Source organism: Coffea eugenioides, chromosome 10 (assembly GCF_003713205.1).
Source record: "Coffea eugenioides isolate CCC68of chromosome 10, Ceug_1.0, whole genome shotgun sequence".
Classification (NCBI taxonomy): Eukaryota; Viridiplantae; Streptophyta; class Magnoliopsida; order Gentianales; family Rubiaceae; genus Coffea; species Coffea eugenioides.
In genome coordinates, this window is record NC_040044.1 from 7,330,161 (window position 1) to 7,349,259 (window position 19,099).

Here is a 19,099-nt window from a genome sequence, read left to right on the forward strand (position 1 = left end):
TTTGAGCTGTAAGTTCAGCTAGTCAAGTTTACGCTCCATTACTGCCATGTAGATGAAAGACAGGATCCAATTATTGGTTCCATTTGAGCAGCAGAAATTTTATCCACTTACCGCCAATATTATTGAATCTCTGATAGGCCACTCACCCCTTTTGCTTTAAACTGAAATTACACAAAGCACAGCTGATCTTTTGTACTTCTGCTTCCGTGTTTGCCATTTTGGTGAAGGGTTGCGTGGAGGGCGATGGAAGTCAAGTGAAACATGCAACGCATTAAATTTTGGATAGCTAGAGAGTATTTTTGAGTTTCATTATTAACTTCTAGATATATGCTTTCTTTTTATCACATTTCCATGCATGATGATGGTCGACTTGTAAGCTGGTGAAAAAGAAGAACTGGAATTGACAGCCTCCTCTGCCTACTACTCCCAGTCCCAGTTCAAGTTCATCATCAAGTCTTCTATTGCGATTTTTCTGTTCTCACACATGGATGCTGCAGCAAATTGACTGAAATGTACTTTTGGACGGATTGAATACCACCAAAGTCCTACTATATAGTGTGTGTCTTTCATCTTTTTTGACTTTGCGTTTTCCTGATTGTCCTGGTTGAAGCTGTGACCAGTCATGCGTTCCACTTGCAGATTATTATTTTTATTTTTTTCATTCCATCATTGGAGATTTAGTGCTCGTTTTTTCTTTCATTTTTTTTTTTGGGGACTATGATTATTTGCCTCTGCTTTTTCATTGAAATAAATAAATATGTGCACATATTCCGACACAATTTCCGTATACAATCAAGATTCGTAACTTGAAAATTTAGTGGTTGTGAGAGTTCTCAAAACTGTTGCAGAGGCAAGATTTTTGGAGACAAAATTGGATTGGCTTGCATTGTCGATCGCGGGTGAAAAGCAGTTGTTGTTATTATCCGAAAAACGATCTCAAAAGTTATCTGCGGGTTATCATGTTTGCACTCAAATGGCAAATTTTGTTCTTGGGATTGAAACGTGGGCTTAAAGCATTTCGTGGCCATTCTAAAGACACCCATCCGTTCCTATCCAGACTTTCTTAACTTGGAAATTTTATCTGTTAAAAATTTAGTAGGCCAATGTTATTTTTTTTCTCTTTGTTCTTTCTCCTCGCCGACAAGTATATATTACTACTTCTTCCGTCCTATATTTTTTGGAATGTCCCAAAATATTTATCATTTTTTTAAAATCAAAATTACTTTTAATCTTTTTTTTTTTCTCTCTAATGTCATCAGCACCTTTAACATCATGAGCACGCCATAATTTTTTTAAAAAAGTCAAAATTTCGAAATGCAACAAATAATTTGAGAAGAGGACTAGAGGAGTAGTATTTTAAGTTAGCGACTACCGAAAGGTAGTTTCCATCCTTTCCTTAACTTAGTCACACCCACCTACCCAAAATACAGAGAGTTTAGGGGTGGGGTAAGGAGGCAGGGGGAAGAGGGGGATTAGATGTCAATGGAATAAGCAATGTGCTCCCAAAGCTTCATCTTCAGGGATGGGGTGCCGGCCTTTTTGGTGAAGCACGAATCATGGCCTAACATGCATATCATGTCGTATGTTACATTATACAATATCTTGCAGGTCCCCAAAAGGATCCAACTTATTTGTTCAAAATTAGTGGAGGATAACCTTAAACGCGGAAAACATTATCTACTATCTCTACAATTTAATTTGCTTTTCATCACTATACAAAAAATAATTCCAAATATTGCCGAATTTGTACTACTGCTGAATGACTAAAGATTTTACAATGTATAGCCATAAGGCAGCATGCATTTGTAAATCTTTTGCGGGGTGTAACCTTTTGGTTTGGCTAGGTAAAGCTGGAAATAAATTGACCACAAAAGAAAAAAAAAAGAAGAAGATGGAATTGAATTTCACAAGTTGAGACTTGCCACATCTATCAGTGGCTATTTTTCAGACACAAAAGTGCATATGAGAAATGGCAGACATGCAACTGACATAAAACTTTAGAACCAGAAGAGGAATGGATAGTTGTATGGGACAAAGTGACTCTCATAAGGGTTGCAGTTCTACGCTCTAGCAAATGCTTTTCGAAAGGATTTTCTTTTTTTTTTTTTGAAGTCTCTTCCAATGTATGGAAAGCCAAACAAGACTACCCAGGTTGTGGTCATGGACCACCTTGGTTTGGGTTTTGGCAGGACACGTAGTAGAACAATTGCTACATCAACAGACAGGAAATGCATAATATGAGCGCTGTCTCTCCTTCCTGTACTCTTGAAAATTTGCATGGCTTTTCTACCCCCCAAAAAGATTTTTCTTTTTTTGTTGTTGTTGTTGTTGTATGCCTTTCAAATTCACTGCAAGCAATGATGATGTCTATTTGTTTTATTTCTCTCTTTCTTGTTCTTCTCAGAATTTGTGGTTGAGGATCGGATCCAATACGAGTAGTTGAAAGTAGTGAGGATCAGGGACGAAAATAGGTTCCTTTGGTTGGAACATCAATTTCTTCATTCCAAATGAAGAAACTGTTTTTCTTCAAGTGTCCACTTACGGAAAAATATAGTGTCTAAATTCCGTAGTTTCTTAATCTCTCATGAAGTCACCAAGCTACTGTTCACATTTCATCTTAAAACTAACAAGAGATTCATTGCATTAAAAATTTAAATGGGACGCTACCCATTATATATCAATCAATCAAAAATATTTCTAGAGGGTATACAGCTGTGTATCAGGGCAATTACTAAGCTGGCTGTGGCAGTGTGAAACAAGTACTAAATGATTGATATTAGCAAGAGTTACCATTGTACTGCATGGAATTTAGATACCATTCAAATTCCAAAAGGAGGAATTGTATTGTTGCAGAAACTTTTTCAAGTCCTGAATTGACATCCTGTTGGTACAAACGTGCAAGCTCACGCCATAAACCAGGTGACCTTGAGAATTTAAGTTGATGGCAAAGGACCTAGGCAGGTATGATGATGGTCTGAAGCAAAGCAATCATGTTTGATTATTGTACTTTATTAATATGGAATTTACTTATGCATAGACGTTTTATAAGATCTGGTGTATTCACACAAAATTCACGCATTTAACAGGTTACCTTAAACTGCAAAAATTCCTTCCACTGATGTTACCGGACAGCTCATTTCATGAAAGTTATGTACTCGGGTAACATGGTACTGCGCAGATGTTCATACACCCGACTTTGTCAATATACTTAGGATATTATTGCTTTAATTTGGCTTAGTACTGGCGGATATTCAGTTTTAGATCGATAACGAATTCTACCTGATATATATAAAGATTCTTTGCTGTATTGAAGACATACGAGTTTGCAGAAACTTTCTCAAGTTCATAATCCGGTCCAGATTTGTAACCTCATACTTGTAAAAAAATTATGGGTTTGTTTGGATAGAATATTATTTGAAATAATTCCTGTAGTACTTTTTATGATGTGATGTATGCGAGATAAAAAGGTGATTGAAAATATAAAAAGGTAAGTTAGAAAATGTGTGGTACGCAGGTTGTTTCTTGGTAGATGAATTTATGTCTTCTTTAGTACCATCGCACCATGCACAGAAATCAGATCCAAAGAATTTCCTCTCATTGTGTACCTATGTATTAGTTTGAAGGGATACATGATATGCTAGGAGAATAGGCTGAATCCATCCCAATCTCCTTCCCCCACAACAACCCAAAAAAAAAGAAAAAGATACATGATATGCTAGGAGAATAGACTGAATCCATCGCCACCCCCCCCCCCCCGGCCCCCAACAACCCAGAAAAAAGAAAAGTGAAAAAGGAAGAAGAAATTAAATTTGCAGACAGCAAATTTCCATCTCTTTCCGTTTAGGGACCCGCAGGGAGGAATGAAGGACTTGAGTCTTCATATCATTTAATCACCATGGACCCGAGAAGTGATCTATATATATTTTTCTGATTTTTTATATATCATTTTATCGTAAAATACCAAAACTGAACCATTTATTGGTCGGACAACAATTTTGATCTGTTTGGTCAAAGAAATAATGAACACCGTCCACTACATCCACAATACCATGTTATTCTTTGTTTATTCTCACAGATGGATCCTATAAATGAGTGCCAATGTTGCAATCAAACCCTACTCGACTCACAATCGTTTCTCTTCTAGCTCTGCATTTGTTTCTTCACTTGAGTTCAAAACAAACTGGTAGACTTTGATAAACGAGCATGGAAATGTTGTCCAAGAAAGCTACATGCAAATCGCATGGGCAAGACTCTTCCTACTTCCTGGGATGGCAGGAGTACGAGAAAAATCCGTTCAATGAGGATACAAATCCATTGGGGATCATTCAGATGGGACTAGCAGAAAATCAGGTATGTAAAACCATAATTCTGTCACAATTATTGGAAAGGAGACTAAAAAATAGAAAATTTCATGTGTATTATATGGCCAATTTTTTTTCCTTTTAATTATTTTGGTGAAGTATTATATAACTACAGTTCTGAATTCGTTGAATAAAAAGGAATGGAATTTAAGCACAGTATGACGTACGAAATACATTCCAACCATGCATGCTTCCGAGTGCCATCTGTTGTATGTGGAATCTGCTAAATTTCCAACCTTACCAGCACACAAATGGAATATACTCTTCGGAAATGTCTGACCACAAAATGTTAAAATATGAATTTTCTTTGAGAACCAATGTTAATTGAGAGCAATTTTCCATGCATGTGACATGTCGTACTTAATTCCCTTTTTCTTTCTCTGTCTCTAATTGCAGCTCTCTTTCGACCTTCTTGAATCATGGTTGGCAAGAAATCCAGATGCTACAATGTTTGGAAGCAATGGAGGATCCATATTCAAAGAACTGGCGCTTTTTCAAGATTATCATGGCTTGCAAACTTTCAAGACTGTAATGATTATCATTTCACCACATTTATGATTAATGTGCTATGTACTTTGTTCCACTGTACCAGATTGTTTGTCTAAAACTAGGCTCCGCCATTCTCAGGAGTTGGTTGAATTTATGGCCGAGATCAGACGGAATAAGGTAAGATTTGACCCGCAAAAACTCGTACTCACAGCTGGTGCAACTTCAGCAAATGAGACTCTCATGTTTTGCCTTGCCGAACCTGGCGAAGCTTTTCTTATCCCTACGCCTTACTATCCCGGGTAATGTCGTCAAACAAGCCAAGAACTTTTTTGCAGGAAAATGATTCAGCCAGTTCCACCTATCAACTGTTTTTTTAACCCCTTTCTTTTTTCCTTATGGTCAGGTTCGATAGAGATCTTAAATGGCGAACCGGGGTCAAAATTGTTCCTATACATTGCTCTAGCTTGAATGGTTTCAGAATTACCAAGGCTGCCCTGGACGAAGCCTATGATGAAGCGCTAAAACTTAATTTAAGAGTGAAAGGGGTGTTTATCACTAACCCTTCGAATCCATTGGGCACGACCATGAATCAAGACGAATTTAATCATGTTATCAGCTTTGCGGTGTCCAAAAATATTCATATAGTTAGTGATGAAATATATGCGGGAACAGTTTTTGATTCCTCAAAATTCACAAGCATCATAGAAGCTGTAATGGACCGGAACCTGGAAAAAACCGATATCTGGAGCCGAATTCATGTAGTTTCTAGCCTGTCAAAGGATTTAGGCCTGCCTGGATTCAGAATTGGTATGATTTATTCCAATAATGAAACGCTAATAGCTGCTGCTACAAAAATGTCAAGCTTTGGACTTGTTTCCTCCCAAACTCAATACCTACTTTCCAAACTTCTTGGAGACAAAAAGTTTACCAGGCACTACATCCAGGAGAATCAGAGGCGGCTTAAAAAGAGACAACAGGTGCTGGTCTCCGGCCTTCAAAGTTATGGGATCCCATGCCTAAAAAGCAATGCTGGATTATTTTGTTGGGTAGACATGAGAAATTTACTGAGTTCAAATGCATTCGAGGCTGAGATGGAGCTTTGGAAGAAGATTCTTTATGAGGTTGGCTTAAACATCTCTCCTGGATCTTCTTGCCACTGTACTGAACCTGGTTGGTTTCGTGTTTGCTTTGCAAACATGTCACAAGAAACATTAAACCTTTCGATTCATCGACTCCAGGCATTTGTCACTTCCAATGGAGATGGAAATTATCAGAATCAGAAGCTGTCCACAAGAATCTCTAGAAGAAATTCACTAGTGGTTAGCTGATCATTTTTCGTCAGTTGGGGTCTTAGTAATACTGCATGAACATGTTACATGCTTGTATGTTTTTGTAAATTTCTGGGTTAATTTCACATACCTCCCTTGAGGTTTTTCACAATTGCAGAAAGCTCCCCTCCAGTTTTAAAAATTACACCTACATCCCCTATTTTCACTATTTAAGTAACATTCTAGGCCCAAAAGGCTATACTTTTTTCAAAATTCCTATAATACCCTTGAGTTATAATTCACAACCAAATGATTCAGTCTCTATTTCATTTATCTTTACTTGCTATCATTATTACCTACCCATCAACACCTAAATCACCATTAAATAAATATTTATCTTTGCTCTAATGTTCCTTTTTTACCTAAAATTTTTATATGCAGACTATTGTATCAACTATAAACGCTACATCAGATACCCAAAAACTTACCTACAATCTCATATCAATATTAGATTTTACTTAATACATAATAATATTCATCAATATCACTAAATTTCAATCCCATGACTGCCACCTTTTTAACACAAAATAATTTAAACCATCACTACTAATATCAATATCCAATATATTCCATTTGCACAGAGTTCAAAATCAATCAAATTCTCTCTATAGGAATAATATCAATAATTGTAAATCAAAAATAGAAACATAATACAGTTATAAATATATACCAAGAACAATTTTTTTTTCATGGCAACCATAACAGTATAACCTATATTTAGTTCCTATTTCACTTCGTATCTTTAATTTTTATTTTTTATCATTGTCACTATCTTCATCTCTATCTAGTTTGGTAATGAAATTAGTACTCAATTTGTCATTTGACAATTTCAATTTGTTAATGCCTATAAAAAATTGGCAACAAAAATGGACGCAAGGAAACTATTTAATGATAATGGAAAATTCTCGGAATAGATACCAAGACATGTAAGTATTGATGGTTTGGTGTGAATGGTAATTTTACTGCCGGTGATAGTACACATTTGGTTGATAATAATAAACGAATGGGTTTGAAAGAAAAATAAATGCAGGAGGAAGATAATAGATAGTTAAATAAGAAAAATTGTAGTTTGAATTATTGGTTGATAATAGATGAGAGAACTTTAATATTTAAAAGAGTTTTTCAATGAGCTGACAATTAATGAAGGGCATTATTATCTTTTTATCACACCAAAGGAGATTTTCATAATTATGTAAATATCAAGGGAGCCAAATGAAATTATTAAAATTTTAGAGGAGGTTTCTGAAATTATCCCTAAATTTTATTTTCTAGTAGTTATCAATAATGTACATAAGAAAATAGCAGAAGAAGCTGCCTTGTTCGACTCAATGATTATGATGGACCATGACTTGTTGGTAATAGTACAGCCATGAGATCCGAGTAGCAATTTCTACTTGGTGACTTCATGTTTCTTATGTACAAGAATAATTGAAGATATCAGAAGAACTTCGCGGTGGATGATTCCTATTGGGCATCTCGTTTCCATGTGTGTCACGATATATTGCAATTTATTCTCTTGGGTATATATCTTCTTCTTTTAGGAAGAAAGTGAAGTGCACAGCCCATTTGTTTGTTACAAGTCAAATACAAATTCAACTACGCCACGACAGCATATGACTTTGTAAGAAAAATAAGTAAATCTATCCCTTAAAGAACCATAATTATAATCCTTAAAGAAAAAAAACATTAGAACCAGGTCCATATCGGTGTGTTACACTAGGAGGACCGATGGATTGGGTGGTTTAGGGAAAGAAGATTAATTATTACATTGAGAGGAGGGATGAACTGAGTGGTTTAGAAAAAGAAGTGTAAGTGATAAGTTTCGAGTTAGACCCCATTCCACTAAAAAAAATTAGATTAATTATTATCTACAATTACTGGGATGTATAAGAGACTTTTAGATATAATAGAATATAACAGTGGAACCCAGACACATTTTCAGTGGAGGCACAAATAAAAGGAAAACCTTTTTACTTTTGTAAATAGATGCATACAATTTTCTATAACCTATTGGAAAAAAATTGTATTAATCCTAAACATGTTTTCAAACAATCCTTTCATATCACATACATTATACAACAAATAGTGTTACAACGAAGAATACAAAAAAAAAAAAAAAAAATCCAAATAATGTTAACTCCAACGCTCACATTAATGTTCATCTATAGGAATAGCAGTGGGTGATCAAGTAAAATACACTACCCAAGGATATCCAATCCAATAGTTAATCCGATTAGACAATCAATGAATTATCCATTAGAATTTGATATTGATGAGGGATTACCAATAAGTAGGCAAATAAAATTTGGTAAAAGGATTTCAAGACTCAATACCTGATACCTAATTATATATATATATATATATATATAGTTTGATTCTTCTTTTGGATATTTGCTAAAATTGCTAATAGCCAAAGATATATTTTAATTAAAAGTCTCAAATGGAGATTATTATTAGCAAAAAATGAAAGAATGTTGATTTAATCCTTTCAAATGTTGAATATTTATCATACAAGTTCTATGGATCCATTTAAGTTTAAGACTCAACATTGCATGTTGATTTAACATGAAATATGTGTCAATTTAGTTGGATAAAAGTTAATTTCCTTTTCTTGAACAATTCAAATAAGGGAATAGAGAGTAGCAAATATATAATCCGACCCCGTGAGCAAGAGAGTTTGATAATGGAAATCAAAAGCGGTAAGGTTGATAGGATTTGGTAATAGGCTTAGATGAGTAGATAGGGATTAATAAAAGACTTTTACCGGAGTATCCAACCCCGCTACGATTCCTATTCACGTAGCAAGTAACAATACACACATTGGGCAAAAAACCTCAACTGCCATTGAATTATTGCTCGTATCGACTTTTGATCATCAAACAATTTTTCGTGTCAAATTGGCAATTAAACTAACTAATTAGCACAACCGTGGCCATTTCATGGATTTTGGCTCTTAGCCTACAAAATAATCAAAACGCCTAGGGGTAGTTTTATCCACAACTAAGTGTTAATTATATTGAATGAATTTTGAAGTTGCTGAAAATACCACATGCACTAATCTTGAAGAAACTGCAAGAAATAGGATTAGATACATTTAGTACTGTTTATTTGGAAAGAGGAAGGGTGCAACTGTTGTCCCCAAAAAAAATTTAAAAAAAAAAGCTATTTTGCTAGAACTTAATAGAGCAAGGGCATAGTATCGAGTTAGTGGTGGACAAAAATACCCTTGGGTGTTTTGATTATTTTGCAGATTAAGAGGCAAAATTCATAAAATGGCCATGGTTATATTGATTAGTTATTTCAATGGCCAATTTATGATGAAAATTTATTTTATGGTCAAAAGTCGATGCGAGCAATAGTTTAATGGCTACCGAGATTTTTTACTCTATATATATTTAGTACATAAAATAATAGGACGAACCACATGCTTTACTGCATAAAAAATCTCATTGTTGGACTAAATGAATTATTACTGAGTTAATGAATTATTTCCATTGGAAAAATTATCAAATTACTTATGAGGAGATATTGAAATTGATTGAGAGTAAAAAGCAAATTTTTCTTTACCTCGTGGGGACAAAAGCACAAATTATACGAGTGAAATCAAATTTTCTTGCAAACACTATACCTAAAATAGTAATTTCATTTGGCCAGTGCCACCTTTGGGTCGCAAGTAGCTCCGCCCTTGACAGAAGAACTATAGCCACTACGTAGAGATAGTAATCCAAAGTCAAGTGACTGTGCATTTGATAAAACTAAATCTGAAAATTGAAATCTAAAATTTGAATTCATTACATTATTGAATGGCTAAGTATTATATCTAATAAAGTTGAATGTACATCACATTCAGTGATAAGTGAATAACTTATCACTTATTTTTGGGAGTAAGTTTTGTTTAGGAAATTCATTGCCACTTCATTAATTCAGATGTTCAATTTTTTATTATCAAACACGTCTAAACATATTAAGATTTGAATTTATTAAGTTTAAGTGTTGAATTGAATTATTAAACGGGATTTAAGTATAACAAGTCTTCACGACAACAAAACAAGCACGTGCCAGTTACATGCTACTAGCAAGCTTTATGTCTAAGAATGATTAAAATAATTTAAATTTTAGAATAAAGTAGAATTTTGTACATTTAAACTCATGTCTCGTGCTACGTAGAGATTCAAACATTTGAACTTAAGTAATATATAATTATCACTGGACAGCATGAATTTATAAAAATTATTAAAGAATAAAATAATAAAATAATCTTAGAAAATGACACATGCCAGAGTATTGAAAAAATATCTTAACCAGTGAATACGTATATAGACAGATTTCCAATCTCTAAAATTTAAATTAAAAGAAATTATTGAGATAGTCAAAGCAAAATAAGAATTACAACCAAAACCCTATAATTTCCTCAGACATGCTAAACATCTATTCCTTGTATTAGAGATCTGAATAGTCCTATCCTCATCACAATAGATTTATGCACATTAATCCAAACTCTATTATTTGGGAAAGTGACCGAGAGAGCAAATTGCTTAGATTTAATTAGATAGTTTTTATTTTTAATTTAATTAGATAGTTTGCAGCGCTGTGGTTGTGATAAAGAATTTTTGTTAACACAGAGAAGCAGCAAATAGTGTATGATTGACACATTTTTTTTCCTCAGTTTTCTTCTTTTTTTGGTCAAATACGAAGGTGTTTTTCTTTTTCTGCCCTTAAATAGATATCATGTATTGTAAAGAGGTTAAAAAAATGTGAGAGGTCAAAAATGAGAGTTGGACCACTTTTAAATTTGTAAAGGACTGAAATAAATCATTTTAAATATTAGAGACCAAAAAAGTGAATAATCTCAAAATTTAAAGAACCATTTGTTGAATATTTTTCCGCTTTAGAGGGACTAAAATATTCTGGAGTGTAGTGTAGTTTTAGGTTTGTTTAGGATGGTCCAAGTTTCCAGTGTTTTCTGTCTTGTTAGACATGACAATTTGACTACGTGACGCATCAGAAGAATGTGTCACTATCGTTCATTTTCATATGATTAATAGTCTGGCAAAAACAATCTAATAATATGCGCGATAACATCAAATTCACCATATTATCGCCTACATCTTTAGGTACCATGGATAGAAATTGAACTAGGACTTCAACTAGTAGGTTGTGTTTATTAAATTGCAGATTTCTAATTTTTAATACATGTTTAACTTATCATTAGGATAATAATATAAATTAAATCGTATTGAATGATTTACAGCAATCTCATAATGAAATCTGCTTTATATATATATATATATAAAGTATGTGTCTTCTTTTGATTAGAGACGCGGATAATCCTAGCAATAACTAAAGCATTTTAACCTTTTATTGTTCATTAGTTTGTTCACTTGGAATGACTTGCGCTAGATTAGAAGGATTCAACTTTAAATTTCACAACCAACCATAATAAAATACCTGAATCTTTTCGATGCCCCCGTTAATTTTCATAGATCTCATTTGACTAACATAGGATTGAATGGTCTATAATTTGCACCCTAACACATTAATGATATACTACTAAATTGTGATGCCGCAAGCCACGTGCTACAATCCCCAAAGTCTTCCTACCTAAGGGACCTTGTAGGTTCAACAAATAATGCAACGACCGGCATTACGCACATAATCAAGGACAGTGCTACAGTGCCTATAGTTATGGTAACGATATTAGGGAAACCTGCTATTATAGGTTTCTATTACCTTTAGTGACAGATCAAATCTTTTAGTGACTTTTTAAATATTATATTAAAATAATTAATATTAACTTTAGTAAGTTTTTAATTAAAACTAGTAAGTATATGCCTGAAAGATAAGATTTAGTCAGAAATAGAAATTTACACTTTGAGTAATTTAATTTACTTATTATTTGACAAAATTTACTTATGTTTAAATTAAACTTACCAATACTAAAAGTAAAAAATGTACATATTTAAGTAAAAAAACGGTTTTGGGTATCAACCTTTCTCTTTAAAGTTATCTACCTTCTTCTTATTCAGTTCCCAGTTCCAATGATACGATTGAATTCCCAGGCAAAGGTTTCCACTTTGATCCACACTTTCTCTTTGTTACAATTGAATAAATCTTCTCACTTCAAAATTTTCATCTTTAGTTCACACTTTGCTTCTATCCTTTCTCATCGTTCGGTTGGGTTTGAGTGCTGCCATATGCAAACACAACAAAAGGGTTAGCGACGGTGGTAGCCAGCCAAAGAGCATATGAAAAATAGCAGTGACGAGGTTAGATCATCATGTTCTCTTGAAATCGTTTGATTATATTGCTGTAATTTATTTATATTTCATTTGTTTTGTTTGTCAAGATTTTCTTGGGAAATCAAGGCTGAGAATTTGAAGATTTTATTGCAATTTTGGGGCCCGAAAATGTCCGTTGAAACATCTAGGAAATGGTTGTAGTTTTGATTGTCTACGGGTAAAATATGTTTAATAGCCATGTGAAACATCTAGGAAAGGACTTGAGACCAGGCGTTTAAGTTAAATGTGATTAATTTGTGAATGCATATAAGATGTTTGGTGAAATGTCAAAGAGAAATTTGTATGTTGTGATTGCTACTCTGTGCGGGTGAGAATTACTAATATATTAGTAACTCAACATGAGCTTTATAACTTGAATTCTTCAGGCAAGAGAGGTTTCTCCCGTTTTGGAATTCTAAGTTGATACGCTTGATGGAGCATATGTTATTGAACTGAACTGATCTAGAATCATTGTTGCGAATCTGTTGTTTCTATGGAAATTTATTATCAGCCTCTTGAATTTTTTACTCCATTGTAACGTCTGCAATGCCACGGAAATTTGGCCATTATTACTCTTGTAAATCTGTGTTGCAGAAGCAATTCTTATTACCATCCTATGATACATGTAGATTTTGTAGAATCACATCTTCCCTCTTCTTCAGTCAGGAAAGGAGAGAAAATTCATAGAACAGTTTCCGACCATCAATCAATTATGGTGTTATACATACTTCATATTTTTGCATTTTTTTGTTTATTTTTCTTTTGAATGGTGTTGCATGGGGCAAACCTGCGGAATCCAGTGGTCTTTGAGGAAAGGATTGTCAAATGCTGGTTGTTGATACATATAGACACAATCAATTATATCACCGTCTTTGCTCTGTCATGAGAAAAAATTTTGAATTTCATTGTAAAGAGCCAAAGGCATTCAACATAATCTAATCTACCTACCCGCAAATTTGTGACTTTCATTGAACTAAGGATTAGATTATGCTGGTTGTTTCGATATTTTGGACATGTGAATAACTCATCTCCCTCCTAAAAAATTACTAATACGTAAACCCTTATCGGGAGAGTCAAAATAGCTTGTTAATGCCATTGCTATATCATAACGATTAGACTGGAACATAAATCTGTTGAATGGGTTGATTGGAACAAAATTCAGATGAATGGTTTATATGAGAATTGAGGTTTTCAATTAGTTTGATGATGGTTTGTAATATAGAGAGAATGGAGTTCTAATCATAAAATACCTAGCAAAGAAACGGGTTGCCAAGTCGAGAAGATAAGTAAGTTTTTAATTCAAACTAGTAAGTATATGCCTGAAAGATAAGTTTTAGTCAGAAATAGAAATTTACACTTTGAGTAATTTAATTTACTTATTATTTGACAAAATTTACTTATGTTTAAACTAAACTTACTAATACTAAAAGTAAAAAATGTACATATTTAAGTGAAAAAATCACCGGGTTTCTAAAAATGATTTTGGGTTGCTGAAAACGGTTTTGGGTTCCTGAAAAACTTTCGGGTATCACCTATCTCTTTAAAGTCATCTGTCTTCTTCTTATTTAGTTCTCAATTCCAACGATACGATTGAATTTCCAGGCAAAGGTTTCCACTTTGGTCCATACTTTCTCTTGGTCCAATTGTTGTTGCTACAAAGGGACAAAAGGCAAAACAGTCCACTCACAAGCGAAAGCGAAGACGATGCAAAAATTGCAAGTAATCACCTACTCTTAAAATTGACTTATTCTACGGTTAGAATAGCTTTGCAAAACCAGATATGAATGAGCAATGCTAAATTTCATCCACTCATTGGCTTTATGTTAGAAGGCCAAAAATGTTAGTTATATATGTACACTTCATATACGCCTTTATAAATTCAATCTTATTGTTTATGGATTGTGCTTGGCAATTTTTTTCCCGCAGGTCATTTGGACATGATAGACGAAAATGTACTAAAGTGTGCACAGATGCATATGAAACTCACAATTATGATCATGTTGGGGCACCCAATTATGTTGAGAATGTAAATTTGAATCTGATAGGATCATCCGATGGCCTATTGCAATCAGATTCACAGCATGGATGCAATAAGGAATTAATGGATAGTAATTGGTTTCAGATCATTCCTCCTGGTCAGGTAATGTATAGCTTGCTTTTATTTATTTTTGTGTGAAGGCATGAAATATAATGGTGCTCTATTTGCATTTGTATAGGCATTAATGTGGGCATGCAATCCTTCATTAATCCAAAGTCATGTACAAAACACTAGCTTGTTAGGAGATGAAAAGTATTCAGGTACATTTTTCCTTCTTCACGCCTAAGTTTTATGTTATTTATTTGCTATGATTATGTGTTGTTGTGGCCTTTTTTTAATACAAATCTTGTGATGGTTTTGTAGTGAATGAACCAGATTTCAGCCAAGACCATTAAGGAATTTTATTCTTGAGAGAGTACAAATGTTTTTGCACGTCTTTGCTCAAAGCTTTTAGGATGATTTAAGTTTCTTCGAAGGTAGTTTAATGCGTTTTGATTGTAAATCTGAACATAATCTCCTTAGTTTGCAATTTCTGGTGTTTACTTGTTTTAATGTGAATAATTTCAGCTTGCTTGGAAAAAAGTTTGGTGATCAAATTTCAGATATTGTTAGCATCCAAGTGCTCTTGGGTTTGTAAACCAGAAATGTCAATCCAAACTGAAGCTTTTGATAGTGATATCAGAGCCCTTGATGCTGGTGATCAAATTCTCAAATCAAGTTACTAGCCTTTTGATTGCTTCAGATTTCTGAAGCCAAAGTCTTTGTGCTCTAAATTCAGTTCTTGGCCATGTAATCTTGTCATGTTTAGATAGCTATATCTAGTGTCCTGCCAGCTTAATTTTGATGCGTAAGTATCAATTATTAAAAGTTAGATTCATTCTGATGCTCAAAATGAGCCGTTTTCTCCTATTTTGAAATACCAATTTCATATCAAATGTCTTGTGCATGTAGATTTTGCTGTTTACTTCAAATTGGACTGGCTTACTTGATGAGCAGAACTCGAAAAGCAACTCAAATACTCATGTTATACAATACTCAGCACACGGTTTTTTAGGCTTTAAAACGTCATTAATGAAAGTTACCCATTCGGTTGTTTAGGAATGTTAGGAGATTCGTCAAATTCAAATGACGATGCCTGAAACTTGTACTTATCCCCAAATTTGTGTTATAGTACAGTATCAAGATCTTGCACCTATTCCATTCACCTATAAAAATTATGATTATCATAAATGACATTTTATAATAATTTACATACTATTTGCCAATTAAAAGCAAGTTTCATAAAAAAATGTGCATGTAAATCCATATTGTGAATGATACGAAATATATTTGAAACTCACGAAACTTAATATATGGGTAAATTTACTATAATTTTAAAAGATTACGCTACATTAGATACGATCACTTTACCTTTTATACTTGTGACCTAGAAAATAAATTTATTAAAACACATAACATTTATAAATGATGCATACATTTATTAAAATGCTTAAAACGCAAAACATTTATGAATGAAACATACAATCATTATTATACATTTATGTTACCAACAACTACTAACTATAATATTAAGTTTCAACCATTAATAAAAAAATCTTAGCACTAGTTTAAATAAACTTCTTAATACTTGTTTCATATAAGTTTCTTTAAGTAATATAGTAAATTTATGCCACAAACTAGTAAGTTTTGATGATTAACCAAATTATTATTCTTTCAACAAGATTTACTATTAATCTATAAAAACTTACTATTACTTGAACTAAACTTACTCCCCACAAAACTAAGTTTCGAATGTAGAGTAGTAATTTAATTTTTAAAAAAAGTAACTTTCATTTTTATTTCGATTTACTTTTTGAAACATAAATAGGATAACACTTATATGACCATTTTCGATTTATTTTTTATTTACTTTTAGCGGCCATTTGATTATTTGATAGGCCTATCCACCTAAATAGGATAACACTTAAAAATAAGAAAGTAAGTTTTCCATCTAAAATAGTAAGTTAACAGTAATAAATTAGTAACTTTTATACTTCAAAATGTAAATTGGAATAAATATTAAACTTACTTTTTAAATAAATAAATTACTACTTTATATCCCAAACTTACTTTTTATAGTGTAAGTTTAATTCATGTAATAGTAAGTTTTAATACATAAATAGTAATTCTTACTGATAACATGGTAAAATTGATTAATAATCAAAATTTACTGATTTATGAGACACATGTACTATTTTACTTTAAAACATATTTCAAACTAGTGTTAGGGAATTTATTTGAAATAACGATAAGATGTTTTATTAATGATTAATTTTTAGTACCTTAGTTAGTAAGTACTCATAATATACCTGTATAATACAAGATTATAGTTAACATTTAAAAAAATTTATTTACATATTTTAAAATACTATGGAAAAAAGTTTGACTTTTCACATAATCTCGTAAAATATGTAATAAAATTTTGTCGTATTATAAGTTTTTAATTATTTTCAATTTTTGAAAAGTTTGAAAGTTTGGATAATAATAACAACAAATCTTCCTAGTTATATATAGAATATTACTTGTTCATATATCAAAATTTTTATAAATTAACACCTATGAATATAATAAGATGATAAAGTTTTAATAAATTTACATCTGAGACACAAGAAATAATAAGAGTAAAAGCCTAAACAAAATGAGAAATAATATAATAACAAAAATTATAAATTTAGTATAACAATTAATATAAGAAAATTAAATTAAATTTAGAAGGTAAATTAAATAACAATGTCAAGGTTAGAGGTCATGGTAAATGTTACAAATTTTAGGAGAAATTATGTACTGTAAAAATGGTTTAATAATTTTCTATTAAGCATAACTATTGCATACAAAAGGAAAAGATATTTGATTTTATTTTGCTTTGATTAGAAGAACTTGTACTAGTAATAAAAGAAATTTCAATTCAACAATCAACGTGTACATGATTACAGTAATTTTTTAGTCATTTAGACTAATATGTGTCATAAAGTAGTCAGATTTAGTCGTTTGTGAATTCATAATTTTAACAGTTTACATAAAATTCATCTATTAAAAATTATGATTATTATAAAATGCCCTTTTATAATAATTTACTTACCATTTGCCAATAAAAAAAGAGTTTGATAGAAAACATATGGATACAAATCCATAATGTAAATGATACAAAGTATGTTTGAAAGTCACAAAACTTAACATATGGGTAATTTTACTATAATTTTCAAAGATTATTCTATGTTAATACAACTTTAATTTTTATAATTGTGACCCAGAAAATAAATTTATTAAGATTTTACCATTTTATTAAATTCATAGGCATTAATATATGAAAATTGCGTACCATTTTATTATATTCATCGGTGTCCATATATGGAAATTGTGATGTATAGATAAGTGCAATTCTATATATAACTCAAAAGATTTTTTTTTACTGTCATCCAAACTTTTTAACCTTTTACAAATTCAAAAATAATTCAAAATTTATAATATGACAAATTATTCTTACATATTTTATAAGGTCATATGCAAAAAAAAAGTTTTCATAGTTTATTTAAAATGCTTAAAACATATAACATTTATAAATGATACGTACAATTGTGTATCATACATTTACATTACGAGTAATTACTAACTATAATACTAAGTTTCAATTATTAATAAAAAATCTTAGCATTATTTCAAATAAACTTCCTAATACTTGTTCCATATAAGTTTCTTTAAGTAAAATAGTAAATTTATGCCATAAACTAGTAAGTTTTGATGATTAACCCAAATTTACTATTCTATCAACAATATTTACTATTAGTCTATAAAAACTTACTATTATTTGAACTAAATTTACTCTCCAAAAAGTAAGTTTTAGATATAGAGTAGTTATCTACTTCAAAAAAAAAGTAAGTTCCATATTTCTTCAAATTTACTTTTTGAGACATAAAAGTTACTAATTTCTTGAGTTAACTTACTATTTTTAATGTAAAACTTACTAACCATATTTTTAGGTACTATTGTATTTAGATGACCAGTATAACAGGTAATCAAATGGTCGCTAAAAGTGTTTTTACCTGTTATATCAGGTAAAAACAGTTTCGTTATCATAACGCTCGTTACTTCAGACTTTTCCCATAATCAAAATCATACTCCCTTACTCCCGTATATTTAGTGATGTTTAGGGATATGTGATTTTTATATATGGTACACTCTACAAAAAAGTTTTTCTTTTTGTTTCATTTTTACCCTTGATCGTGCATTGGTCAAAGTAAAAAGTAGAAAACAATCGCATCATATTTGTATTTATGTATCATTAATGAAGGGTATAAGGGAAATTTCAGAATATAAAGTAGTTAGAAATATCAAACATGACAAATATTTTGGGATAGTAAAAAAAGGAAAGTATGACACTTTCAATGGGACGGAAGGAGTACTTGTTTTCTTCAATGGACACTCATTAACAAAGATTTCCGATGTTAGTTTTATAAAAAAATAAAATCAATTTGACAAAGTATTTAAATGAGAAAAAGCTATAAATAAAAATGCGTGCATTCACATAATAAATTAGGTACAATTCAAACATATAAATGAGTGATCACG

The 19,099-nt window shown here is 31.8% G+C and overlaps 2 protein-coding genes across 6 annotated transcripts; both read left to right on the forward strand.

The window, feature by feature from the left end:
* The first annotated feature begins 4,203 nt into the window (after positions 1–4,203).
* LOC113750311 (1-aminocyclopropane-1-carboxylate synthase 3-like) lies at positions 4,204–6,178 on the forward strand. The gene is made up of 4 exons (XM_027294306.1): positions 4,204–4,350; positions 4,758–4,889; positions 4,989–5,149; positions 5,254–6,178. The coding sequence occupies exons 1-4, from the start codon at positions 4,204–4,206 to the stop codon at positions 6,176–6,178; spliced, it is 1,365 nt and encodes a 454-aa protein (XP_027150107.1).
* Positions 6,179–12,199: 6,021 nt separating this feature from the next.
* On the forward strand, positions 12,200–15,289 carry LOC113750094. Of its 5 annotated transcripts, none has more exons than XR_003464625.1 (6): positions 12,200–12,444; positions 14,059–14,175; positions 14,383–14,596; positions 14,673–14,754; positions 14,858–14,970; positions 15,062–15,289. XR_003464625.1 is itself a non-coding variant. In XM_027294030.1 (5 exons), exons 1-5 carry the CDS (start codon positions 12,424–12,426, stop codon positions 14,887–14,889), a joined length of 462 nt encoding a protein of 153 aa, XP_027149831.1. In that variant the 5' UTR covers positions 12,200–12,423; the 3' UTR covers positions 14,890–15,289. The 5 variants fall into 5 exon arrangements, 2 of the variants coding, with proteins under 2 accessions (XP_027149831.1, XP_027149832.1); XR_003464624.1 differs by having other exon boundaries at positions 14,059–14,171; XR_003464626.1 differs by lacking the exon at positions 14,673–14,754.
* Positions 15,290–19,099: the final 3,810 nt, after the last annotated feature.

Bases quoted from the DNA above. Each gene is read 5' to 3' on its own strand.
- LOC113750311 (XM_027294306.1), top strand. From the start codon at position 4,204: ATGGAAATGTTGTCCAAGAAAGCTACATGCAAATCGCATGGGCAAGAC. The intron at 4,890-4,988 runs GTAATGATTATC...CGCCATTCTCAG, and splicing joins GCTTGCAAACTTTCAAGACT to GAGTTGGTTGAATTTATGGC. The intron at 5,150-5,253 runs GTAATGTCGTCA...CCTTATGGTCAG, and splicing joins CCTACGCCTTACTATCCCGG to GTTCGATAGAGATCTTAAAT.
- LOC113750094 (XM_027294030.1), top strand. From the start codon at position 12,424: ATGAAAAATAGCAGTGACGAG. The intron at 12,445-14,058 runs GTTAGATCATCA...TTGAATTTCCAG, and splicing joins TGAAAAATAGCAGTGACGAG to GCAAAGGTTTCCACTTTGGT. The intron at 14,755-14,857 runs GTACATTTTTCC...ATGGTTTTGTAG, and splicing joins AGGAGATGAAAAGTATTCAG to TGAATGAACCAGATTTCAGC.